The sequence below is a fragment of the Balaenoptera acutorostrata genome, chromosome 4 (assembly GCF_949987535.1).
Source record: "Balaenoptera acutorostrata chromosome 4, mBalAcu1.1, whole genome shotgun sequence".
Lineage (NCBI taxonomy): Eukaryota > Metazoa > Chordata > Mammalia > Artiodactyla > Balaenopteridae > Balaenoptera > Balaenoptera acutorostrata.
Window position 1 is genome coordinate 34,231,088 of NC_080067.1, and position 27,970 is coordinate 34,259,057.

General features: G+C 37.0%; 1 protein-coding gene across 1 annotated transcript; it reads left to right on the plus strand.

Annotated features, from left to right (window-relative positions):
- The first annotated feature begins 20 nt into the window (after nt 1-20).
- Nucleotides 21-27,970, plus strand: CPA3 (carboxypeptidase A3). The gene is given in 13 exon segments (XM_007188172.2): nt 21-29; nt 734-828; nt 926-1,001; nt 3,759-3,883; nt 10,441-10,543; nt 10,653-10,754; nt 11,797-11,898; nt 13,639-13,749; nt 14,649-14,739; nt 15,736-15,938; nt 17,622-17,675; nt 17,677-17,707; nt 27,783-27,970. Coding segments are annotated over 13 exon segments (1,290 nt in total).

Consider the following 27,970-nt stretch of genomic DNA (forward strand, 5'->3'; position numbering starts at 1 on the left):
AAGAGAGGTACCGAGAAACGATGGCAAAAGTATAAAATCTAGACAGTGAACATATCAATGTTTTCCAGACTACTTACAGTATTTTTAGTATATTCAAAATAATTTGTAATCAAAAGTTCTTATTTTAACAATTTACAATGTAGCTTCAAAAACATGTTTTAGAGGGATGGGATAGGGAGGATGGAAGGGAGGGAGACGCAAGAGGGAAGAGATATGGGGATATATGTATAGCTGATTCACTTTGTTTTAAAGCAGAAACTAACACACCATTGTAAAGCAATTATACTCCAATAAAGATGTTAAAAAAAAAAAGTTTTGCTATTAGGGACCACCCATCAAGGTTCTGTGGCCAGATACCCAAATTCATATCATGTTCCAAGTACAAATTTAAACCGATTCCTTCCATTCTTCAATTCAAGCATATGGTAGAGTTGTATTTTAGAACAAAGAACTGGGTTCAAATCTCATCATACTAACTCTGCTTCCTTGGGCAAGTTATTTGCTAAACAAAGAATTTGCCTCTCATCTCATCTGTAAAATGGGTATTCCCAGTTGTAAAAGGTATATGAGTAGCATGGAATTCACCTGTCACAAAATGGGCAATTAGTATTAGTGTTGCCACCCTACTCCCCTCCCCAACTAGAAAATATGGGGTGGGGGCATTTCGTCCACCAGAACCCTAAGAGGAAATGAGCTGCTCCTCCAGATAAGAGCTGAGGCATAAAACTGGCAGAGGGGCTTGGGACAGGCAAAGAAGAACCGCGAGGTTCATCCTGCCTCTGGTTTGATCGCTGTCACCCTTGCAAATGCTCCTGTCCGCTTTGACAGGTGAATCTTGCCGCCCTGCGTTCCAGACTCCATGTGGGAAGAGGATTATGAAACGCTTCTTTATAGTTTACATGTTTCATCTTTTGTATTCTTAAAGGGAGAAGGTGCTCCGTGTGAAGCCCCAGGATGAAAAACAAGCAAACATCATAAAGGACTTGGCCAAAACCAACCAGGTAAAGCAAATAGAAGGGTTTTTTAAATCTTTTCTTTCTGTTCCCTAAAACCTGCTTCTTTTGTCTTTTATTTTCAATGCCCACGGAGCTACCAAAGACAAAGATAGGGGGAAGTGACAGGAGCTACTTGGATAATTCAGCCAGTTGCCAGTACTTCCCTTGTTTTTATTTATTTTCCCCCAAATTACCACTTCTGTTTTCCCACCCAAAAGCTTTGCAAACAACAGCTTTTTCTAGGTGAAAGTGTGAAATAGGGAGACGTTCCTGACACCTTTATCATGGCCTCTTCTCCCTCCCTGCTGGTAGTGCCTTGCCTGCCACTCTCCTCACTGCCACACTGATCTGTACCAGTGGCGTAATTTCTGTCAAAATTATGATAACATCAAGGTACTGGTTAACTGATAACAGCAATGCACTGGTTGATAATATCAAGATGTGACCCTTTCTAAGAGCGGGTCCATTGCGAAAGAGAACTCCTAAAGTTAGATCAGTCTTTTAAAATCCAATGGGCTGAAGTTATCATTTTCTCAGTTATTCAGTTGCTCCTATGCACAAGACACACTGTGCCAGCCACCTTACATACATCGTTTCAAATTCTCCCTCAGACTTTCAGTGTCAGTGTCAAAATGTAACTTGTTGAAAACAGAATAACTTAAGTTCAAAGACAGTAAATTAAATGACCGAGATGAATATCAAATTGAAAGCCAGAATGGAATCTGAGATCTAGTCAGATACCCCCTTATTTCCACACCAAATCAACCCAAAGTTCTGCCTGTACTAATTCCCAAATGGTTTTCAAATCCATCCTCTCCTCTTCGTTCCTCTGTCACTGCCAAATTCACGTCTGCCCTACCTCTTACAGGGACAATTTCGATAGACAGTTACAATTTGTCTCGTGCTCAGGGGTCTAGCCCTGCCTCCCACAAAGCCAAGTCCACATGGCACCCTGCTTGCTGTCTCTAAAGCCGGACAACTGCATTCCTCCACTTGAAGCTTTTCAGTGAGAGGCAGCCTAGTCTGGAAAGAGCATGGTCTTCAGAGGTTCAAACCCCAGCTCTACCCTAGCTCTGTGTCCTTAGACAAGTTACTTAACCTCTCTGGGACTCAATTTCCTCCTCTGTAAAGTGGGGATAACAATCACACCTACTTTCTAACGTTGCTGTAAAGACTAAATGAGCTAATATTTGGGTAATGCTCAGAAGTGGGCCTGGCCGTAATAAGCACCGTAGAAGCATCTTCTGTTGGGATCGGGGTGCTATTCCAAGCGCTTCATAGTCTCCAACCTCTGCACTCCACCCTCTTTCTCACCCTTCAAGCACCATAAACACCAAAAACTCGCCCACTTTGGCCCTACACACCTTTTCTCAGGAGGAATGCACTTCCCTCTTTACTTGGCTCACTGCTATTTATTCTTCAAGACCCAGCTCAGGCAGTATCTCCTGGAGGAAGTCCTTCTCTGTTCATCAACTCTCATGACCCAGTTCGGGTTGCCTGTCGTGCTCCTAGAACACTTGTGCTTGCCTCTGGCATTGGTCAGCATGTTGGAAGTGCATATACGGCTCTGTCTCCCACACTAAACTTCTTGCTTCTCTTTTATTAACCTCTACAACCCTGGCACCCAGCTCTGGGCCTGGTGCTTAGTAAACGCTCATGAAGGTTCACTGAGCCCTAACTCTTGTACTACATTACCCGCTGGAACAGAGAGATTGCTATTGTGATTAGATGGCCCTACCTTTACATAACACGTTACATCTCTCACATGTCTAATTCAGGCTGTAGCTTCCTGATCCAAATAAGCCAATAAGCATTGGTTGGTTCACTGCAGCCCCCTATTGGCACATAACTGATTGACCTAGAGGTAGAGAGGGAGTCAATCACAAAATAGCCAGGTAGATTTAGACACGCCCACAAGCTTGGCATGATGGTTAGAAAGTGAGCACTTTCTCTACATTTCCAAGGTTGGGAAATTATACTTCGTTGGGTTTCACAATTGAGTATGATTTTGAAGAACACGAATTGGAATCTTCTTAAATTACTTTAATCTGAATGCTATCTTTATAGTCCCATTCACCAAATTTCTGAAAGTCTCAGCTAGAGGAAGATAAAGAGAAGGGAATCAGCAGTTGCTAAATGCCTGCATGGCCCACATGTCACAGCTGTTTCACAGTCTTCACAACACTCCCAGTGGAGGACTGTTAGCCCCTTTTTTAGGGGCGAGGACTGAAACTCAAAGAGTTTTAGTAATTTGCCCAAGGACATACGGCTAGAAAAATGACATGGCTAAAGACTATGCTTTCATTGGACACAAACCTTCCAGGAATTCCAGAGTTTACAGGGACATCTGGTTCTAAGGCCTGACTCAGGAGCAGGGGCAGGGGAGGGTGATGTCATATGTTAATCCACATTCCCAATTAGAGGCAGATGCTGTGGTTAAATCAATTGTGAAACAACTCCAAATGACCCCAAGATGGCAGAAGCAAACAGATTAACCAAAAGCTGCTCATTCTTTTCGCAACTGTACATACTATGTCCTAAAAAAGTGATCGGTACAATAGTTCTTTTCCCACTCCCTAATATTCAGCAGTTCTTAAATATATTTGCAAAAATCTCATAGGTTTATTAAGAGAAGAGTCCATACTTCAGTCACGTTGAACCTCAAATTCCTTTCATTATGTATGACAGATAGTCATTTCTTAATAAATATGTGTTGGGTGAGCAAATAAACAACTGCGACTAACACTGAACTCATCTGCACAGCTTGACTTCTGGTATCCAGACATCACCCACCGTGTAGCTGCTAACATGACAGTGGATCTCTGAATTAGTGAAAAGGAATTCCAGTCCAGTCAGGCTGTCTTGGATCAAAATAAAATGCACTATGAGTAAGTCCTATGCAAATATTCAAATGTGCTAGAGACTCAAAGTCTTGGAGTCTTGAAATTGAAAGGCAAGTGTAATTTTTAAATTGGGCCCCCCAAAATGAAAGCTCTATCTATGAGATAAAATTTGTAATTACTTCCAAACAGACTAAGGAGGCCTGCTTATAAAAGTGATGAGCTCAAACTTGGCCACTCAACTTCTATCTTATGTTTGCTATGATCTGCAAGAACGACAATTACGATATCTGCCATCTCTAAAACTCAGCCCCTTGTAAGGACAGAGTGCACGTGAGCAGGCATGGATGGTTTGGTCACACTCGTCACCCCTGCCAGGTAATCAACCCAGAGCTCAGCACTACTGATGACTACCAGTACCACATTCTTGTATTTGAATTCTCCTGATACATAAAAAGAGACCCTAACAATGTTCATCCTTGAGTCAGAGATGCAGGAATGTAAAATACATAATAAATAAATAATTCTTTATGAAAGAAATTCTTCCTCAGAGAAAGCAAAAACAATGCAGTAAAATAAGACAAATCTAAGAGGAGAGAATTCTCGAATGGGCAAAGATGCAGAAATGAGTCGCTGTGGTCCCACAGAGAAATAAAAGGAAATTGGAACTTAGCACTAACCATGGGTCATGCACACGCAGTCTGGGCCCTGGGGCAACAAATAAGAAGGGAGCCTAGAGATGAATATCACAAATCGACATACAATATAGAAAACAAAATGTGTTTTTATACTTTAAAATATTTAGCAATTTGATGTACTGAGGGATCCTGTACTCCCCCAGCCCTTGTCATTCCAGTAGTCCCCTTTATTAAGACCCCCACCACTCAAAACTGCTAAACACCAGTTCTTTCTTTTTGACTTGCTATTTCATGCCTCTGCTACCTAACTTAGTGCTGTAACTCAAAAGGCCTTCTACTTCTGGCTCAGACAAAGATCCTATAATGTCATATTACAGAGCAGGATTTATTGCAGCTCATCATGACTTGATTGTATTTATTTTATTGCTTCAATATTCCTAGTAAATATAAATACTATTGAAATGAAGGAAACACATACATAGACAAGTAAACAAAAAATATTCCTGTCTGTGGTTTAATGGCTTAAAGTCACAGGCTATTATGTGTGATTGTTTTTATCACTGTCTTTGTTTTTGTTGTTGTTTCAAGAGGGCTGTAAAACAAATGTAGAAGTTAATATATGGGGAGAACATACTCAAAATTCATTTATACCAGCATTTAAACCTTTTTAATTAATATATTGATATGTGTTTTTCTATGATTTTATAAATTGTGTCATTAAAATTAGAAGTAGACACTTTATAAATATACCTCCAAATCACAGACATTAGTAGTGCATTATGGACTGTATGCTTTTGCTAAGGTCGCTATGACGTCTTGATTCTTTCATCTAAAAGAAATCACCCCTCTACCCTATATACTCCCTGGTGATTGTGTCTCTTGAATCACTTCACAGCCAGACTTTTCAAATGTGTGCCTCGATTATTACAATCTTCACTTTACTTCATTAATATAAACCTGACCCAGATTCCTATGATCAACTAATTCTTACAAAGTATCTAGCCCAAGCTAAAATATATTTTAGTTGGCAAACTTTGTATAATTTGGTTTGAACAGCAGGGTAAAAATGAAGCAGTATGTTTCCTTAATATCCTGGTAATGTAGACAAGCAGCTAGTTGCTCAACACTGAGTGTCGATAGTGGAATAAATCACTGTCACAGAAGACACCCAGGCAGGGGGCTGCCATCTTTCCATTATATCAAATAACTCACAAAAGCCCTTTCTCCTCTTTGGTCCTCTCCTAGCCTGGAACAATTCTGACTCAAACAGAGGTCTAAATCCAGATCCTCATGAATAGTGTGGTTTTCACTTTGTCTTATGCCAAATACTTCCTTGCTATCTACATCAAGAACCAAAGTGTTAAACTACCTATAAAAACTAGTTTTATCTAATTAGGAGATGATTTCTAGAAATTGGTCCAAATTAGCCACAGTTGTGAGAAAGCCACATAATTAGATAGTTACCTTCCTCAGAAATATAAATATGTAAAGTGATCTGTGCAGACAAGAACTATTTAAAATCTTGTCTCTAAGTACTAATTATATAGATAATTTTATCTGCATATTAATTACATGTGTTACTTGGTGTCAGTCAGTAACAGAAGAAGGTTCTAAGAACAGAAACATCTGGTTGGACCAGACACCAGTCAGAATAAAACCACATTAAGAGGTTGGCTTGACACAATGATTTACTAAGACACCCTTCATTAGACAGTGCATATAAACCACTATTCAGTTTAAAGCATCTGTGTGATATTTTTTTTAATTTTCAAAAAATTAAATTACCAAGACAGATTTTATTTTAAAGTAGCATATTTGCTCCCTTTCTTTCCCTTTACACTCTTACAAAATCACAAAAGGCCAAGCCTAAAAAACAAATAATATGTGTATACTAACAAACCTGAACAGACTGGTCCAATAATGTCTAAAAGAATGCACATCCCTTGGACTGAGCCTTAAAGGACAGACACCATATTTAGAGCCAACAGTTGAAAACCCTAGTGTTTTACTAATTTTTCTACATTTTAGATATTCGTATTTTAGATACATTTTAGATTATCTCTTCTTTGATCAAAAGTTAAAATTAGAAAATAAAGAGTTGTTAATGAAAGGTAATTCAGGAAACAACAACTAATATAATAGTAAAACTCAAATGATACAATTAAGTGTTCTGTGGCCAGATACCCAAATTCATTTACTTAGATCCCCAAATAAAAGTGTCCTTCCTAGCTGACCTGAAAAACAGACACACAAGCCTTTTCTATACAGTTTTAAAAGTAGTCACACCAGAAAAAGGCTTTAACATAGAAAATTTAGCATAGAATGCTAGAATTAAGAGTGACTTCTATTTTCTTCCTTCAACTTTTCCATATTTTGCTAAATTATTTTCAATGGGCATTTATTACTTTTAGAATCCAAACAAAATTCCTAAAAGCAAAACTATAACATAACACACACACACACACACACACACACACCACGTATTCTTTATCCATTTGTCTGTTGATGGACACCTGGGTTGCTTCCATATCTTGGCTATTGTAAATACTGCTGCTATGAACATTCGGGTGCATGTATCTTTTCAAATTAGTGTTTTTGTTTTTTCTGGATATATACCCAGGAGTGGAATTGCTGGATCATATGGTAGTTTTATTTTCAGTTTTTTGAGGAACCTCCATACTGTTTTCCATAGCGGGGCTGCACCAATTTACATTCCCATCAACAGTGTACAAGGGTTTCCTTTCCTCCACATCCTCGCCAACATTTGTTATTTGCAGACTTTCTGATGATGGCCATTCTGACAAGTGTGAGATGATATCTCGTTGTTTTGATTTGCATTTCTCTAATAACTAGCAATGTTGAGCATCTTTTTCATGTGCCTGTTAGCCATCCACATGTCTTCTTTGAAAAAATGTCTTTTCAGGTCTTCTGTCCAATTTCTGATTGGGTTGTTTTTTTAGTTTATAATTGAGTTGTATGAGTTGTTTATACATTTTGGGTATTAACCAAATACCCAAATTGTCAGTCATATAATTTGCAAATATTTTCTCCCATTCAGTAGGTTGTCTTTTTGTTTTCTTGATGGTTTCCTTTGCTGTGCAAAAGGTTTTAAGTTTAATTAGGTCCCATTTGTTTATTTTTGCTTCTATTTCTTTTACTTAAGGAGACAGATCCAAAAAAATATTGCTACAATTTATGTCAACGACTGTTCTTCTTATGTTCTCTTGTAGGAGTTTTATGGTTTCAGGTCTTATATTTAGATCATTAATCCATTTTGCGTTTATTTTTGTATATAGAGTGAGGAAATGTTCTAATCTCACTATTTTAGATGTAGCTGCCCTGTTTTCCCAGCACCACTTACTGAAGAGACAAGAATGTCTTTTCTCTATCATATATTCTTCCCTCCTTTGTCATAGATTAATGACCACAGGTACACATATTTATTCCTGGGGTCTCTATTCTGTTCTATTGATCTATGTGTCTGTTTTTGTGCCAGTACTCTACTGTTTTGATTACTGTAGCTTTGTAGTATAGTCTGAAGTCAGAGACAGTGATACCTCCAGCTAACTGAATCCAACAAGGATTATATAAAAAGAATCATACACCATGATCAAGTGGGATTTATTCCAGGGATGCAAGGATGGTTCAATATTCACAAATCAATCAATATGATATACCACATTAACAAAAGGAAGGATAAAAAATCACATGATCATCTCAATAGATGCAAAAAAAGCATCTGACAAAATTCAACATCCATTCATGATAAAACCTCTCATCAAAGTGGGCACAGAGGGACTATATCTCAACATAAAAGCCATTTATTACAAATCCAAGCTTGGGTTCAAGCTAGGTGAAAAGCTGAAAGCCCTTCCTCTAAATTGAGGAACAAGACACAGATGTCCACTCTTGCCACTTCTATTTAACATAGTATTGGAAGTCCTAGCCACAGCAATCAGACAAGAGTAAGAAATAAAAGTCATCCAAAGTGGAAGGGAAGAGGTAAAATTATCACTATTTGCAGATGACAAGATACTTTACATAGAAAACCCTAAAGTCTCTATCCAAAAACTATTAGAACTAATAAATGAATTCAACAAAGTTGCAGGATACAAGATTAACATGTAAAAATCTGTTGCTTTTCTATACACTAATAATGAACTATCAGAGAGAGAAAGTAAAAAAAAAAAAAAATTCTGTTTAAAATCACATCAAAAAGAATAAAATACCAGAGAATAAACTTAACCAAGGAGGTGAAAGACCTATATTATGAAAACTATAAAACACTGATGAAGGAAACTGAAGATGATACAAATCCCATGCTCCTGGATTAGAAGAATTAATATTGTTAAAATGGCCATACTACTCAAATCAATCTACAGATTTAATGCAATCCCTATCAAAATACCCATGACATTTTTCACAGAAATAGAACAAATAATCCTAAAATTTATATGTACCCACAAAAGACCACATATTGCCAAAGTAATCTCCATTCCTTCTTTTTTACTCTCTAAAAGCAGCAGAAGGAGGGAGTCTTGAAATTATCAACATAGGATTCATTTTGCCTCTTCTCTGAACTTACCAGCTCCCTGATCTTGGGACTCAGGCTTCCTGGAGAGCTGGTCAACTGGACAAACTCTGCACAAGCCTCAGTAGACTAAGAAGACTATAGATCTGACAGCAATACCCAGGGATTTCACTCCTTGTGATGGAGGCATTGCTGTATACGGTTTAGCTAGAGTACTGAAGTCATACATCTCTAAGTTCAAATCCCAACTTCTGTATTTTAGTTATATCCATGTTGGAAATCTACCTAACCTCTATAAAAATGAGAGTTATAATAGTATCCAATTAAGAGTGTTGATGTAAAGATTAAGTGAAAAATGTAAATAACATGCTGAACAGAGAGCCTGGTACATAAGACTCAATAAACAGCCATTTCTATCATTAAATCCTCAGGGATAATTATTTATCCTTTCACCTATATTTAGGAACAATTTTTAACAAATTAAGCAAATCTTGGAGTGCTAAAATAATATTTGAGAGAAAGTAATTTGGTTTCATCTACTTAAACCTGGCTGCTGGTTAGTGGAAGGGCTCATGAAAATAACATCTGGCCATAGTTCTTAATTTCCAGCCTTAGGCTTAATTTCTAGTCCTTATCAGCAACAATCTGTTACCATTCTGATGTCTTCATGCAGCTGCATTTGTGGAAAGGTCGTATTTCAGCTCACACGATTTTCTTTTGCTGCTGTTATCACAAGAGCTAAATTGATATGTGTAAGTCTAAAAATATTCTTAGATACGAGCTTCCTGTGACTAATTAATACTGTCGTATGCTACAAATCAACCTCTGAGACCATAAAATCTCTCTTTTCCCTGGTTCCTCTACTTCTATTAATGCAGGTGGAGCAAAAGCCACATACCCTCTTTAGAGATTAAGACAATTAATTATGTCTGTAGAGACAACTCAGAATATAACTTCCAAACTTCTCAGACTTCATGTGAGTTTTAGTGCAACATGCCCCACCTGATTCCAAATTTGTTGTCATAATTTTTTTCTCAGAAATCCCAGATTCATCCTAAGTCAAAAGCCAAGCATACAGTGAGTTAGATATAATATGCATAATAATGTGCTTGTCAGTGATGTTAATGGGAATCAATATTCATAAGCAGTACTTGGTCTCATGTGCTAAATAAACTCTAATTAAGAGTATACCTCATTTATGTTCTTCCTCTACACTCAGATCAGTCAATCAGCAAGAACAGCACAGCTCTAGATAAATGGGAAGATTGGAAGCCAGACACGTGACACATCTAAAAGACATGGTTACAGAATAATGAAGAAACAGGGTAAACTTGATCTAAGATAGAGATGAAGGAAGAGAAAATTTCTGCAAATGAAAGACAACTGCTTTTCTTTCTCCAGTAAATGTGTATTTTATCATTCCCCCTGTCAAACAGAATCTTGATTCACGATGTACAAGAAGAGGCTGAGAAACAGTTTGATGTCAAAGAAGATATCCCAGGCAGGCACAGCTATGCAAAATACAATAACAGGGACAAGGTATAGTACAAAATGCCTGAACTTCCAAAAAGAAAAACGTCACCCTCAACATTTGTTGTCTTTTAGTTTTCTTTTATTCTAATCTCTCAAAATTGTTTTTGTTCTTAAGATTGTTGCTTGGACTGAAAAAATGGTACATAAGCATCCTAAAATGGTCTCTCGTATTAAAATTGGAACTACTGTTGAAGATAATCCACTGTATGTTCTCAAGGTAAAGGTAACTTAAGAACTAGATTCTTACTATTGTTGAAAAATATGAATGTAAGAGTTACTTTGTGACGCAACTAGCTAATTTTTAGACAATAAAAAGTCTTATTTCTTTGAAGAACATATAAGCTCTAGACATCCATTCAAGAATAGAAGTGCCAGGTGGTTTTAGGTAGAACCAAGAAAGTCCCTGAATAAACCACCTGACAGACACAGTGGACAAAGCCAGACAAGTTTCTTATCCCATATCTTTATAACAAGAGGTTATGATGTCCCTGGTGTATAAAACAGTTTTCCATCCATTAAAATTCAGTGAAACTAATGACTAAATGTCAGGAAGAAAAGAAATTTAAGAATCATATAATCATAGGATCTCAGTACAGTAAGTGAGGCATTTCAACTCTGTGTTGATAGGGAATTCCTTCTCTGACCGAGCTGACAACTGCCATTCAGCTGCTGCTGGATTTTTATACATCCAAAGACATTGCTCCCTAAAGCATCCCCTTAATAACTGAGAAGCCCTTCCTTACCCTGATTTCCCATCCATTCATGCTCTCCAGCCACTCAAAACAAATCTAAATTCTCTAAAATGACAGTTCTTCAAATATCCAGCCACTATCCCTCCTCCCCACTGCAAACACAACTACAAAAATCTTTTCCACTCCAGGCTAAACATCATGTTTATGAAGTAAGAAAAATAAAAGGAACTGGCAGAAACAGAAGCAACTTTATAATCTTTTTCTCAGGTCAAAGGATATTAGCAATAAAATAAGGAAAACAATAGACTGTGATTTCTTTAAACCCTAAAAGCAACTCTTGACACTAAGAAAATTTTTTGAAAAATATACTATGAAATAGATTACGAATTATGTATTTTAAGGATACATGCCATGGTCCTCCCTGAGAAAAATATGTGCATACACAGTTACTCATTCAACAGAAGACAGGTGAAAGAATTGCTCTGAGACTATGAATGAGTATTTGGACAACAAGAGATCAGTGTGTAAGTTCATGTAAAATAATATCTCAAATTTATTTTTTAAAAGATTGGGGAAAAGGATGAAAGAAGAAAGGCTATTTTTATGGATTGTGGCATTCATGCACAAGAATGGATCTCCCCAGCATTCTGCCAGTGGTTTGTCTATCAGGTAAATCAATTGGAACATTCACACAATTCTCCTTTGATTGTCAAGTCTCCATCACTTCACTGAGTGGCAACACCCCTTTACAAATGAGTGCAGTTCCTCTTAACAAGAAGAGCCCACATTTGGTGCTGTCAGGAAATAAACGCTCTGGATTTTACTCATCGTTGAGGTTTTTATAAAATTGACACCTTCCTTTAAACTTCTTGAACTCCAGCTGACAGTTTATAAAACTAAAAAACAGGGGCTTCCCTGGTGGCGCAGTGGTTGAGAATCTGCCTGCCAATGCAGGGGACACGGGTTCGAGCCCTGGTCTGGGAGGATCCCACATGCCACGGAGCAACTGGGCCCGTGAGCCACAACTACTGAGCCTGCGCGTCTGGAGCCTGTGCTCCGCAACAAGAGAGGCCGCGATAATGAGAGGCCCGCGCACCGCGATGAAGAGTGGCCCCCGCTTGCCGCAACTAGAGAAAGCCCTCGCACAGGAACGAAGACCCAACACAGCCATAAATAAATAAAATAGTGTTTAAATTAATTAATTAATTAATTTTTAAAAAAAAAACCCAGCTTGTATATCACCTGCTCTTTAAAAAAAAAAAAAAAAAAAACTAAAAAACAATTTTTGGCTACAATCTGGTTTTTCCTATAGTTAAGTATGGGAAATCTGAAACTATCTTTATATTACAACCTACAAACTTGGCCTTTCTTCAGTGAGTTTGAAGTACAGAACATTAGGTCCTGTTTAGATATTGAATTGGCTATGCACACATTTGGAATTTTCATCCTTAAGTTTCCTTTCCAAGTGAAAAATAACTCACTTTTTTAAAAAAGTAAATCCAGTTTATAAGTTTGTTGTTCTTCTCACTCCATTTCTATTGTATTCTGACTCCTACTATCTTTTAACTTCCTCTTCTCTGCCAGCTTTTGCATACATCATGCCGCTGGAATATGACATCACAGCTGCTTTCAGGGCGAGGATACTTTTCACTAGGAATGAATCTGCCGGTAGAACTCATTTATCCCTGCAGTTGTTTTAGTTCTTCCAGCTGAGGGCCGAGAGCTCAGCTTACTTAAGTAATAAGCTCGCTGACTTCAGCCATAAAGGAACACACAAGATAGGGCTACAAGAAATATCTTGGCTCCAGTACAGATATACCTGGAAGACATTTTCCAAGAATAATGAGAGATTTTAGGTAGCCATAGAGAGTCCAGATAATTAGAGAAATTTCCATCTGATGTGAGAAAACAAGTTGATTGGTTAATCTAAATGCTCTAATTTTTTTATTAACAAAGTGTTTTTTCTTTAATCCTACTTATAATTAATTCATGAATCCTCCCCAATATTTACATATTCCTATGCTTACAAATTCAATATATATTTACCAAAAGATGTGAGGAAAAGAATCTATTTAAAACAAGTTGTACCACTAATTTTTCACTTGGCTTCTATTCTTTCTATGAAACGTATCTTGCATGCTACATTTGGAATGCTACAAGTCTTGAGAATTAAATGATCCTTTAAAGAATATTTAGTTCAATTAATTTCACTAGTCTGAATAAGTGTCATTTTTTTCTGTCATCTATATGGGTTATTTATCTTTATGCAATTTAGGGGAAATACGTTTGAAATCATGTGACCTTGGGCAAATGGACTTAAGGAGTGGTAGTCATTACAACTATAACCACAGCTTTCCACATGGTAGCTAAACTTTATACCAATAGCTTAATTTTTTCCTACCCCTGCAGGCAACCAAAACTTACGGTAAAAACAAAATTATGACCAAACTCCTGGACCGAATGAATTTTTATGTTCTTCCTGTGTTCAGTGTTGATGGATATATTTGGTCATGGAGACAGGTACTGCTCTGTAGTCTCTTGTTTGCATTTAGGTAATATATTATTTACTGACTTTCATGCACATTGAGTGTTATGCATTAAGTTTAAGGTTTGGTTAATCAATTCCAGTTCAGAAAAGTATATTTTTAAAAACTCAGTTTCAACTAAGGAAAGCATGATTTCCTGGTTACACAGGAGTTCTTGAAATAATATGAAATTTCTGCTGCTAGAAGCTAGTAATGCAGAAAAATGAAATAAAGCAGTAAATATAAAGGAAATGTATATTATACAATATGGCAAAAGTATTTCTAGCTAAGAATAAAAGTCATTTAGAGACATTCTGAACATACTGACTTCAAAACAAAAGTCATTGTATTCCATCAATTTGGGACAGAATCTGCAGTGGAATAATTGTATCAAAAAATAAATAAAAGAGTGACACAGATATCTGTCTTTTAAGAGAATTCTTTATACCCTGCTGTTGCTAAATAAGATTGATTTTGAGATTTCAGACAGATACTATCACAAAAAGTTATTTTCTGAAAATTATGCTCCAACAATCACAATTTGACCTGTATTATTTCTGAATCTATAAATGGTGAAAGATGTAATGAAGCTAAAATTCAAATTACAGGTAATATCAGAACAACATTGATCATTTTTTAATACTCAAAACTAATCAACAGTTTTTAAAACTAACTGAATTTTTTATCAAGGCCTTAGACTATTAATACAAAAAAACGCTTCTGAAAATATTACCAGTTATAAGAAAAATATTTTTTTTCTTTATATAATGGGTCTCAGGTTAACTAGATAAATTTCAAATAAAGCTGTAGACACCTGCAGGGAGAATGTGAAATGATCAAATTGAAAAATGCTAACTGAGCTTGTGTAAACACTTCTATCATTCAGTACTGCAGGACCGCACGTGGAGAAAAAATCGTTCCAAGAACCAACGTTCCAAATGCATTGGAACTGACCTCAACAGGAACTTTAATGTCTCAGGGAACTGTGAGTAGCAGACAAGATCTCAAGGGAAATAGCTCTAAAGAGTGTTTAGACACCGAATTTAGTTAAACTACCTACTTATTCAGTAAAGATAGGTATTCCCTAAGTGTTAATTTTCTAATCTAAAAAATGAAAGATAATCATCACTACCATAGAAGTATTATGAATGTTTTGTTGAATGGGTGGAAGTAGGAGGTAGGACTGTTTATCAAACAATCTCTTACTTAATATATCTAGCTTACTAAAAATCAGGCACAATCCAGAAATTCTGATAATCTGAACAGAGATCTCAGGTCCCTCCTCTTCCTGATCTGATAAAATTTGAGAAATACCAGTGGTTAGAACCAACATATAGGTAGTTCTTCAGATGTGTAGTGAAAAGAAACATCTGGGGCAAAGAAAGTGAAAAGGTTGCAGGGAAAAGCAATGATAAGCAGAGGCCTGCTACATCAGATGATGCTGCAGCTGCTACACAAATATTACTTTATCATCACATACATTCAAAGAGGAATTGCCACTATCCCAATTCATAAATTTCTTCTTTACCTAACTTTGTTGAAAATACCACCTCAGCATGTAATTCTATTCTACCATAATGAATATGATAATAGCACATATCCCTAAGTGAAAGCTGCCTACTGAAACAGGTTAAAGAAACTCAGGCTCAGAGGAGGTAATTTACAGCAGTCTCCAATGAGTTAGAGCTGAGGCTGAACTGGAACTGACTCCAGGCCCTGGGCTGCTTCTGCTGAGTTATTCCTGTGACCCTGGGAAATGGAGGAAAAATAAACAAGGCTAAGAATAAGAATATTCAAGTGGGCTAAGTCTGTTACACTCTTGAGTTATGCATACAAGGTTAGTCTGCTGGGACACTGAGGCAGCCCTGTAAACCTGGGAGACTAAAATGTTAAAAACATTTTGTGAATCCCTGTCAAAAGAAGTAAGGGCTGTACTGATGGGGGGGCAGATTCTGATCTCATCCCTCCATGTCCTCTGCAGCTTTCCCTCACACCAAGGACCCATGTTGGGAGATCTATCGGGGCCCTGCACCAGAGTCCGAGAAAGAGACCAAAGCTGTCACTGACTTCATTCGAAGCCACCGAAAATCAATCAAGGCTTACCTTACCTTCCATTCCTACTCCCAGATGCTATTGTTTCCCTACGGATATACATCAGAACTGCCACCTAACCAGGAGGAACTGGTATGTAGGAAAAGCCTGTGGTTTATGCACTGACACCACCATTGACTTTCAGTCTGTTCATCATTAACAACCTGGGTTATCTTGAAAACATTTCACATTTGAATACCAAAGAAGAGAACTAATGAAGTCTACCTTAGAGTTAAAACCATAACCTTAGGTTAATTTTTCATGTGATAAAAGTACATAGATAATAGAATCTTTTGATATGATTCTAAGATAAAGCCAGTATGAAGAAAGGTCTAGGCTACCAGAGTAGAATTCCATTACTACACAGATGTTGCCTAGTTAAATATTTACCATGGGTCATAACATAAAACCATACACAGCAAAAGCCTAAGACAATAGCAAAGACATCTGCTATTCCTGTCACCGAGACACCAGATTTAAGGAGAATAATTGTATTTTTATCCTCCTGATCAACTTGGAAATTACATTAATTCTTTTATTAACCAAGGAAAGAAATTTTGAATGATTGTGAAGCTTCTGCACTAAAAACACTCTCTCCAAAACTATGATCCGCTAAGCATTCTTTTCCTTTCTATGAAAATGAATTTGATCATGTTAGCTTTAAAAACAAAAAAAACTTCTGCGTATGAGGGATATTTTTAATTGCTCTAGAAGAAATAAAAGCTGTGATTCAAATACTGCTTCACATAATTTTTTTTTAATTTTTTAGAGGTTACAATTGCCTTTCTGACTTGAGTCAACTGTTTTCAGCATTCAATTCTGAGTGGGAGCAAAGATTTGAACCAGTCATTAAAACTTTCTGTTTATATACAACAAATATACAAGCAATATGTGGCCCATAGAGCCATTTATTTAATCAATCTAGTTGAGAATCTGAACCCATGAGTTTTATTAATTTATGCAAAGGTACAGCAATGCAATTCAATCTACCCTTAGGAAAATGGTATTATGGATTAAGAAATAAAAATATACAAAACAAACCATTTTGAGTAAAGTAAGTGTTCTTACACAGCAACGAAACTGATTAAGAAAAAAACTTACTTTTTGGTTATATACATTACACATGTAGACTAAACAAAATCTTCACTAGAGTACAAAAACGTTAGTGACTATACTCCATTAAAATGAATTCCAATAATCATTCCCATAGCACAAAACACTATTGTGTATTAAAGGTCATAAGCTGCCACTCAAGAAGAAAAACTCTAATTTAAACAGAAGTACTTTAAAAAGGAGTCAAGCACCTTTCTTCCCTTGGCATACTAAATTCATATGTGGAGAAAGACATATGGTGGTGTGGAACCTATGAAGACCAAGGAAGGAGGAACGTGGGAGAAACTGACTTTGAGAGAGACAAATATCTGAAGCCAAAAAAAAAAACCTGAGAGGAAAAAGAAAGAATATGTTTTTTTAGAAGGAAGGTCAGAAGTCAAAAGGAAGAAAAGGAGGGAGGGAGAGAGGAAAGAAGAGTGAGTATGAAGAAAGGGTAGAAACACGAGCTATGATATTACTGTGCATAACTGATTTCATATTTAGAAGGCCTCACGATGACAGTATGTATATCTTACTGAAAATAAATTTCTCACTCAATCATTTATTTTATTTTGATCTTCAACTGCCAAATAACCAGTAAAATCGACTTTTTTTAATCTCCAGTGAATTAACGGGATTCACATGGTATCTGGTTATCCCACTCCTACTTCCCTTTCTCTCCAGGCCAAAGTTGCAAAGATTGGCACTGATGTCCTATCAACTCAGTATGAACCCACTCCACACCTGTGGTCCAACAGCATCAACCATTTGTACGTTTTTCCTATTATTTATTGTGTCACTTTCCCTAATTCTCTTTTAGAGACATTAAAGAAAGTTATAGAATTTATAAGTTAGGATTAGAACATCTTGGAACTGCTAATTTAAACTTCGGTTTTAACAGGAGATTCTGAATTATACGTGAATCTAGGAGACAGATTCCACCCTTTTGGGGGGGGATAAGATTTTTCTAGAAACAAATTATACTGAACTTTTACAAGGCTACAAGGTCAACAGAAGTAATTACATCAAGACAAATTTACAGTTTAATTCTTTCACCATCCTATTCTCTACCACCACTACCACCACCATTTTATCCTCACAGGAACTAACAAGAATTAACTGGGGCAGAGTCAATTCTTTTTTTTTTTAACCATTTAACTCTGACTCAACTCTTTCTTCCTTGGCCTTGTCCCTATGCCAGCACAGTCTTTTCCCTAGCTTCTGGGGGGAACGGGTAGGCCAACAGTTTCAGCCACTCTGCTCGTGTAAAGCCAGTCTCCTGTCCCTCTCACCAGCCTCTTCCTACTGTGTTCAACCGAAATCTATACGGTGGATTAAGAAAGGAGGTCACAAGGTCCTAGTTCTGCTGCTTTTGCTTTAGTGTCTCAGCACCACTTCTTAATCTTCACTCTTTTTAAACTTTCTTTGTCTTTGCATTTTTTAATTATTGACACAGACTTCTTACAAGTCAGGCACTGTCCTCAGCCCTTGATTTTCACAATCTCAGTTACTCCTCACAATGTTCCATGAGGTGTGCAGTACTCGCAACTAGCTTAACTGGGATTCAGTCCCAGGTTTTAACAAAACCAAGGTCCGTGATCTTGACCACTGCGCAGACTGCTTTCCCATTTGGTTTTTGCAGCTAAAATAACTAGGGATTTCTATTTTCAAGCAATAGAAAGAAATTCATTTAGTTTTCACCAAAGACCATTAATTCAGACCCTGGGAAGTGAGACGATTTCTCCTCAGATCCCACTGATCTTAGTTTGAAAATTCTTTAGTAAAACTCGCCTTTTCTCCAAACTATTTCCAAGTTTAAGTTCTTAGGCCCAAACTTTACAGGAAATTCCAATGAAACTGCTTGCAAAACCTTAACTTCCTAACAAAATTTAATTCCTCAAAAGCAAGGCTTACACTTCAGATCTCCTCTCAGATCATACAATATCTAGCACGGGGCATGGAACAATAGCAGAATTAATTCTCATAAACTTGGTCAAAGAAAATGGTGTCCTGACTTGTCCAAAAGGTGTGAATGTGGATTGAAACCACAACAAAATTAGACTTGATTTAGCCTGTATCACTCTCTAGAGCCAAGATATCCAACATTTTTAGCATGAAGACTGCTGTTTAACTTTTAAACATTTCATAGAACAACTCACCACCACCAAATACAGATGATTATTTCCATGATACTTTTAGAACGTATGGATTGAAAAAATAAATATGTGCATCTGTGGATTCCAGGCAATAACTCTACCTGGCCATACCTCATAAACCACTTCCCTAATCCAAGCTGAAAGAATAAACTGTAACTAGAAGTCTACACCCTCAACAATTGCTATGGAATTTGAAAATGCTTTAGTCATCACAAACAACTTCTAGAGCCTATTTACTGGAGGTTCCTTTGGTGGAATTAGAAAAATGACTTAAAAAAACAGACAAGTTCCATTCCTAGAGAACATTCATCAGCAAGCACGTATCAACCAGTTGTGTGCTTTAAAGGGCAGAAGAGAAAGTACAGTGACACAGCCGATCACCAGCATCCAGAGAGATCTGCTGCAACATAGCCAGGCCAGGGATTCATTACACATACAAGTGGATGACAACAAGATTTCAAAACAGATGATATACCCAGCTACATAAGTGGACAAAAGTAAGCAAAGTAAAGGACCAAAGGACAGACTAGAACACCAGTTTAAAATGGCAGCCTACTTAGTGGATATTGAGAAATAGCAGGGCCAGATAAGCCACCCAGATATGATGTAAGAGGAATTCCTACATCATAAGGAGGAAAAACACACAGATTTTCTTGGCAGCAAAGAACAAAGGGTTCCAAACAGGAGAAAACTTTGCAAATGGCAGCTAGGGCATTAAAGGATTATTACTCTCACTTTATATATATATATATAAATATATAAATATATATATATATTTATATTTATATATTTATATATTTATATATATATATTTATATATACATATATACACACACATATGCACGCATGTATATACATGATGTATATTTGCATATATATGCAAATTATGAGCATATTAGAGCTATGCATTTGCATTGAATCGCAATTATTTAATAAGCAAGAATTTATGGAGCACTCACCTAATAGCCCAGCACTTGGAGCTTTGAGAGATAGGTGAGAAGAGTGAAGACACAATGACTACTTTCAAAGAGTTACATTCTAACTGGGAGGAGGAGATCACCAAAGATAACATAGTTCCCTGCTATCATGTGTCACTTTCAATATGGGAGGATAAACAGGAATTACTATTCTATACAACTGTGTAGTAGTACTTTAAACTTTTATTATATTATATTAGAAGTTTTTTTTTAATTTTTTTTTCTTTTAATTAATTAATTAATTAATTATTTTATTTTTGGCTGCATTGGGTCTTCGTTTCTGTGCGAGGGCTTTTTCGACTTGCGGTGTGTGGGGGCCACTCTTCATCGTGGTGCGCGGGCCTCTCACTATCACGGCCTCTCTTGTTGCGGAGCACAAGCTCCAGACGTGCAGGCTCAGCAGTTGTGGCTCACGGGCCTAGTTGCTCCGCGGCATGTGGGATCTTCCCAGACCAGGGCTTGAACCCGTGCCCCCTGCATTGGCAGGCAGACTCTCAACCAATGCGCCACCAGGGAAGCCCCTATTATAAGTTTTTTAAGCAATTCAGATTTAGAAAGAATTGTCTCTTCCACATGGGGCTACAGCAGCTTGATAGATGTTCAAAACTTTTAGGAGTGACTGCTTTAATAAAGCACCTGATTAAATGTTAATCAAACATTCACAAGAAGCAGGCAGTAACAAAGCACTTGACTTGGTAAGAAAAGAAAATAGGAGCACCCCACAATTAAAGTTTAGTCATTCCAATATCCTAATTGTCATTTAACAAGTTCCAGGATTTGGGGGAAGCATCTAACATTTACCAGTATTTTTCTCTCTTTGATTTGATGGAGACAGAAGAAAAGGACTGAGGGAGCATTTTTAAAACCCAAATTGTGGAGAGATCTCTGACCTCCAGAAAAATATGTTTGCAATTTGAACCTAATAAACAAATAAGTTAAAACCATAAAATTTGAAACCAGGAGGAAACCTAGGAAATGATCTAATTCATGGTTCTCAAGCCTGACTTCCAACTAGCATTATCTGAGGAGGTTTTAAAATATGCAGATGATCAGGTCTTATCCCCAGAGATTCAGATTCCATTAGTCCCTGGTGGGGTCCAGGCACTTGAATTTTTTTAAAGTGGTCAAAGTGATTCTAAGATGAAACGAGGGTTGAGAACCACTGATAGAAGCTAAATCCCTCATTTATAGACTATGAAATTGAGATACAGAAAGATTTCATCACTTAGGGGCAGAATAGGGTCAAAAATCAGCATTCCAGACCAGAGTCAAATTGTATACCAACTATTTGGCCACGAAGCAGCGATATTTAGATGGCACAAAAATTGATATTGAAAGATTGTGAAATGCTTATATTTGCATATCGACAGCATAGCCAATCCTTTACCATCTTAGAAATAACTGAAGATAGTTCCTAGTTAGCAAGAATAGTTCACTGAATTGATAGGAATCAAGTAGCTTGTATCATTAATATCATCCATCTATGAGTCACACGATGAAATAAAAAGTTAATTTCAAAGTGCCTTTCTTGTTCCCTTCCCCACACATCAAAATCGCTAGCTCTGCTCTTGTTTCTCAACTCTGTACTGTTTTCTATACTCTTTACTACTCTATATTTTGAAAAGGAGAAAATCAAGACCCCGAATTTGTAGCTCAACACCCACTATCTATCCACTAAGACATTCAAGCTGAAATTATACTGAGGGCAACAGAAGTGCAAAGTAAATATTTCAGTTCATGCCCATGCATCTCTAGCTTCAGCTCTTGCTTCAAATAGAATTTCCACTCTTGTTGACATAAAAGTGCGTGTTAGTATGTTTAATGCCGATCAATAATATTTTTTTTAAAACATAGAAGTTAAGTCACCAGTGTCACTTTATGTGGATTTTTCTGGGATGAAACCAGAGTGTTAGGTCAGTTCAGTTTTACCTTGACTTGTTTTGACTGTATTACAGTCAGTTCCTTGCACTTAATGTGCCTTGAAAGGAGTAGGAAATTTTTTTCTTATTGTCAACATTTTAAGAAAATGTTAACAACAAAAAAAATTATCTTGTAGAACTCAATTAAGACTTTTTATTGAGAGGACTATAGATTGACATATGGTAGGTAGTAAGTACAATGGTTAGTCATGCAAACTCTGAAGACATGCAGCTTGGGTTTGATTCCTGACTCAACCACTTACTAGCTACGTATCTTTTTTTTTTAATTGACGTGTAGTTGATTTACAATATTATATTAGTTTCAGGTGTACAACATAGTGATTCAGTATTTTTGCAGATTATAGTTTATTTTAGGTTATTATAAGATAATGGCTATAATTCCCTGTGCTATACAGTATATCCTTGTCACCTATCTATTTTACACATCTAGCTATGTTGTCTTTGAGTAAATTGCTTAATCTCTCTGTGCCAAAACTTCCTCTTCTGTAAAACAGCAATTGGTACTTAAGTCATAAGGTTGTGACAGGAATTAATGAAATGAGTTAGCATACATAAAGCACTTAGAAGGGTGCCTGGTGTTTAGCAAGTGATTGTTATTATATTCTATAAATATATACACATATTTTAGTGGGTACAGATGGAGATAAATAAAAGGCTAAGCAGCATGTTCAACAAATTAAGTTGTATAATAATATATTCTTACAAGTACAAGTCTTTCAGTGTTGTATTTATTTTATGTCTTAATATAGTTTTTGCTTGCAAATTTAAGGTTTTGAAGATACAGAAAGTGGTATCATAAAAGAAAATGTATTACACTCAATAACATCACACAATTATGAAAAATCACAAATTACATAAATTCTCAATCACCACTATTAATCTTAATGAGAAATTTCTCATAAAGTAAATTTTTCAAAATGAAATATCAATATTCTTTAACTCTTTGAAATTATAGCAGTTTACTTAACTGCAAATGGAGGGCTGGTACAGCTAGAAACTGGCCACATTTATTGAAATGTCTAGCACACTCTAAATCATCATGCAAGACACAATTCCTATTTACCCTACCTCCATTGCTAGAGAACTCTTATGTTCTTTTTTACTAATGAACTTAAACTCAACTCTTGCTAAAAATGGCAGCCTTCTTGATCACTAAAGCCAGTATATCTATCTCAGCTCACATGCTCCACAAACTCCCTGCAACATTGGACCTTGTTGATATACCTTCTTCTTGCCATTCCCCTGGCTTCCTTGACACCAAACTCACCTGGTTTGCCTCCTCCGCCTTCTTTTCCACTTTGTCTCTGCTGACTGCCTCTAAAAGCAGATATTTTCCCAAAAATAGGTATTACGCAGATATTCCACAAGGTTGTCTCTTCAGGCCCCTCCTCTTCCTTCTGCTTCTTTCTCATCAGGGAAGTACTCTCTATCCTCACAGGCTGGAGCCTGCATTTGCCACCTAGAGGCGCCGCAGTGGCCCAGCTAGGAAATCACCTTCCATCCATGCAGCAGCTACCTGCAGGGATCAGTGGGAGCCCAGCAGCACCAGGGGAACCAACTAGATGAAAACAGCAATGCAAAGGCTCTGAAAACTATACTGACACTGGAACTAGAAGTCACTAAAGAAGACCAGGACCTGCATGCTAAACCTAAACAGGGTGACTGCCTGCTAAAGTAGATTTCCGTTAAAATTTAAGATTTAACATAATAGCCAAAGTGTCTAGGATACAATCAAAAATCCCTTATGCCAAAAATAAAGAAAAGCACAGCTTGAATGAGAAAAGACATTGACAGATGCCAACACTGAGATGATTTAGGTGTTGGAATTATCTGACAAGAATTTCAAAATCGTCATCATAAAAATGCTTCAACAAGCAATTACAGATAGCCTTGAAACAAATGATAATACAGAAAATCTTATCAAAGAAATGCAAGGTATAAAAAGGAAGCAAATGGAAATTATAGAACGGAAAAACACAGTAACTTAAATTTTAAAAACTCACTGGAGAGGATCAATAGCAGAATGAATATGATGGAGGGAAGAATCAGTTAACTTGAAGATAGAACAATAGAACTTATCCAGTCTGAAGAGAGAAAACAAATTGGAAACATATATAAACAAAGCCTAAGGGACCTGTGGCATAATAACAAATGATCAAACATTCATATCATCAAAGTCTCAGAAGGAGAGGAGAAAGAGAATAGTGCTGGAAAAAAATATTTGAAGAAATAAAGACTGAAATTTCCCAAATTTCCTAAAGACATAAACCAACATATTCAAGAAATCAAGTGTACCACAAACAGAATAAGTTCAAAGAAACTCACATCAAGCCACACCATAATTAAAGTTCTGAACACTAAAGACAAAGTAAAAACTCTTGGAAGCAACGAGAGAGAAACAATCTAGAGGGGGCAAAACAATTCAAATGACAGCAGATTCTCATTTGAAAATGTGGAAGGCCAAAAGGAAGGGATAACATTTTTCAAGTGCTAAAAGAACTATCAATCATTAATTCTATATTCAGCAAAAAATATCCTTCAGAAATGAAGAGGAAATAAAGATATTCTCAGACAAAGGAAAACTAAGAGAATTTGTCACCTACAGACCTACCCTTTATAAGGAAAGCTCTCCAAATAAGAAAGAAATGGTAACAGAGGCTTGAAACTGTGGAAAGGAAGGAAAAACAATAGATGAGGGAATGAATGAATGAATAATGAATGGATGGGTGGATGAATGAAGGATAAATAGACTATCTTTCTCCACATGATGATTGAATCAAAAAGTATAATTCCATCTGATGTGATGTTTAATATATGTAGAGAAGTAATCAAGACAACTGTATTTTAAAAGTGGGAAGGGGAAAAAAATCTAAATGCAAGTAGGATTTCTATATCTTACTTGACATGATAAAACAATGATACCAGTAGACTGTGATAAGTCATGTATGTATATTGTAATACATAGAGCAACCACTAAGAAAACTATACAAACTGATATACTCAAAAACATTATTATAAATAAATCAAAATGGAATCCTAAAAATGTTCATGTAACCAATAATAAGGCAATAAAAGAGAAATGGAGGAATGAAAAACAGAGGGAACAAACAAAAATCAAATAGTAAGATGGCAGATTTAAGGTATATCAATAATTTACCTAAATATATTAATTAAAAGACAGAGATTGGCAGAGTGGATTAAGAAAAATATGATTCAACAATACACTGGCTACAAGAAACTCACTTCATATATAACATAGGTTGAAATTGAAAGGCTAGGAAAAAGATACACCATGCAAACATTAATCAGAGGAGTGGCTATATTAAACATCAGATAAAGTAAATTTCAGAACAAAGAAATTTACCAGAAACAAAGAGGAACATTAATGATAAAAGGATCAATCCACCAAGAAGACATAATAATCCTGAATGTGTGGAAGCCAGTTTCACCTGTGATGCTTCTGCCAATAATTTTCAAATCCATTTTCCCAGGCTCCTTCCTCCACAGCACAGTAATTCAGAGAAAGGTGGCAGCGACCCCTGGCTTTCATCAGCCTCCCCACCCTCCCAACTCACGTTTCAATGCAGGACTGAGGCTTCACATATCCTTCTGCGTCAAACACTATGTATTTGGTAGGTGCTGTGCACAGGACTGAGGGGAAAAGGCACACAGAGACCAACTATTGCCTCAAGGACCCTGCACAAGCCCCGCCCATGGAGTCCCCCCTGCCTTCTCTCCCAGGGCTGGACATGACTCTTCTATTCTGCCAAGGCTGGACATCTGACCGTACTCATCTGACTGCTCCGGCCCAAACAGCAACGCAGTGTTCTGCCGCCAGTGCCCAGATCCCTAGCAGAAAGCACCCATCCCCTGTCTGACTGATGCTAAACATCTTTTTTCTTCCTTCCTTTACCCTTTCTTTTCCCCATCACTACTCTCTCTGAGTTCCTGTTTCTGTTAATAACATGTGGATTTTTTTCCAGCTACCCAGATTGAAATCTCAATCATTTTCATCAAATTCTGTGACTCTTCCATTCCAAAGTTTCTTACATAGAGTCCCACCTATTCTATCCCCAGTGTGGTGACTCTACACTAGTTCAGGCTTTCACTTCACAATACCTCCTAACTGGTCTCTTTCCAGTGCTGCCAAACAAAACATCTTTCCTTTTTTATTAGGTTTTCTGAGCTTTGCCCACAAACTCTTTTTTTAATTAATTATTTTATTATTTATTTATTTATGGCTGTGTTGGGTCTTCGTTTCTGTGCGAGGGCTTTCTCTAGTTGCGGCAAGTGGGGGCCACTCCTCATCGCGGTGCGCGGGCCTCTCACTGTCGCGGCCTCTCGCATTGCGATGCGCAGGCTCAGTAGTTGTGGCTCACGGGCTTAGTTGCTCCGCGGCATGTGGGATCTTCCCAGACCAGGGCTCGAACCCATGTCCCCTGCATTGGCAGGCAGATTTTTAACCACTGCGCCACCAGGGAAGCCCTTGCCCACAAACTCTTACTGCTCCATTTTCCAGTCCAACTGTATCTCACTGGTCCCTAAAAATGCCTCCATGCTTTCCATCCTTGTAGTTCACTGGCCAGAATGCTTTTCTTCAATCTCCATCTGGAAAAATACTAGCCTTTCTTCAAGGCTCTCCCCAAATACAACCTCCATCATGAAGGTGGTATTTGAGCAGGTATTGAGCATGAAACGCCATCCTCCTCACCAAGCATAATTGCTTTCTTCCTTTAAATCTTCACAAGATACTGTACCTTTCCTATGGTACTTTTATATTCTGCCCTATCTCTATTGATTTACATAGCTGACTTCTCTCCCCTCAACTGTAAGTTCCAAAGACACCAGTAGCATCTTCTTCATCTTTGTACCCTTGCACCACCCACCCTCCACAGTGCCAAGTAAAGTGCACTGCACATATTAAAGGTTTTAATAAATATTTGTTGAATAATTTTAAAGCCAACCCTGTCTCTCTCTACCAAAATATTCCTTCCCTCTTTCTTCATCATGGCTTTGAATTTTTATCTTTCAAACCTAAAATGTTTGTATCAAACTCATTACTTCTCCTAAAACATATGTAATTTTATGTACAAAAAAATTAGTTTTTCAATTATGTAAATCAAAATATACATAAATGCTTTTACAGTATTTACATACACTTGTATAAGCCGTATATAACCTCTAGATGTTTATATTCTCCGTCTTTTTAACAAATAACATTCTTAGTAAAATTTCACAAAAATTGACATGGAAAAGTTGGATTAGGGGATTAAATATATCCTTAAAATAATTGATTTAAACTTTCTTGGTCTTTTAACTATAAAATAGTTTATCCTAGCAACATGAATGGAAAGAGACCTGAACTACTAGAAAGAATGTAATTTTGCATAGCTTGTATGTGTAGTTTTCCTTGGTGGGTTTTCAGTGACCAGTGACCCCTCCTCAGCTGGTCTCCTCAACTGCTTGCACTTGCTCAGACCACTCCATCTACAACAATGTGCACCCAGAAGACAAACTCAATTTAGACTCAAAATGATCCAAGCAAAATGTAATTTTGAAAATGCAGCACATATTTAAAACGTGTGATGAATTCCAAAGCCATGATTATTTTTTACTCGACACTATACTACGCAGACCACTACTCCCATTCATTACTGCAATTAACTGTACATGAAATTATTTTTATTGCTAATTTTACACCAGTGAATTTCCATTTCAAGAAAAACATTAACATTTGTTTCTAATTAAATATTTATTGCTTATGTTTTACAGACCCGACATCAGGTTCTTCTTTAGACTGGGCTTACAACCTGGGCATCAAACACACATTTGCCTTCGAGCCCCGAGATAAAGGCAAATTTGGTTTTCTCCTCCCAGAATCTCAGATAAAGTCAACTTGTAAAGAGACCATGCTAGCTGTCAAATTTATCGTCAAGTATATCCTCGAGCATACTTCCTGA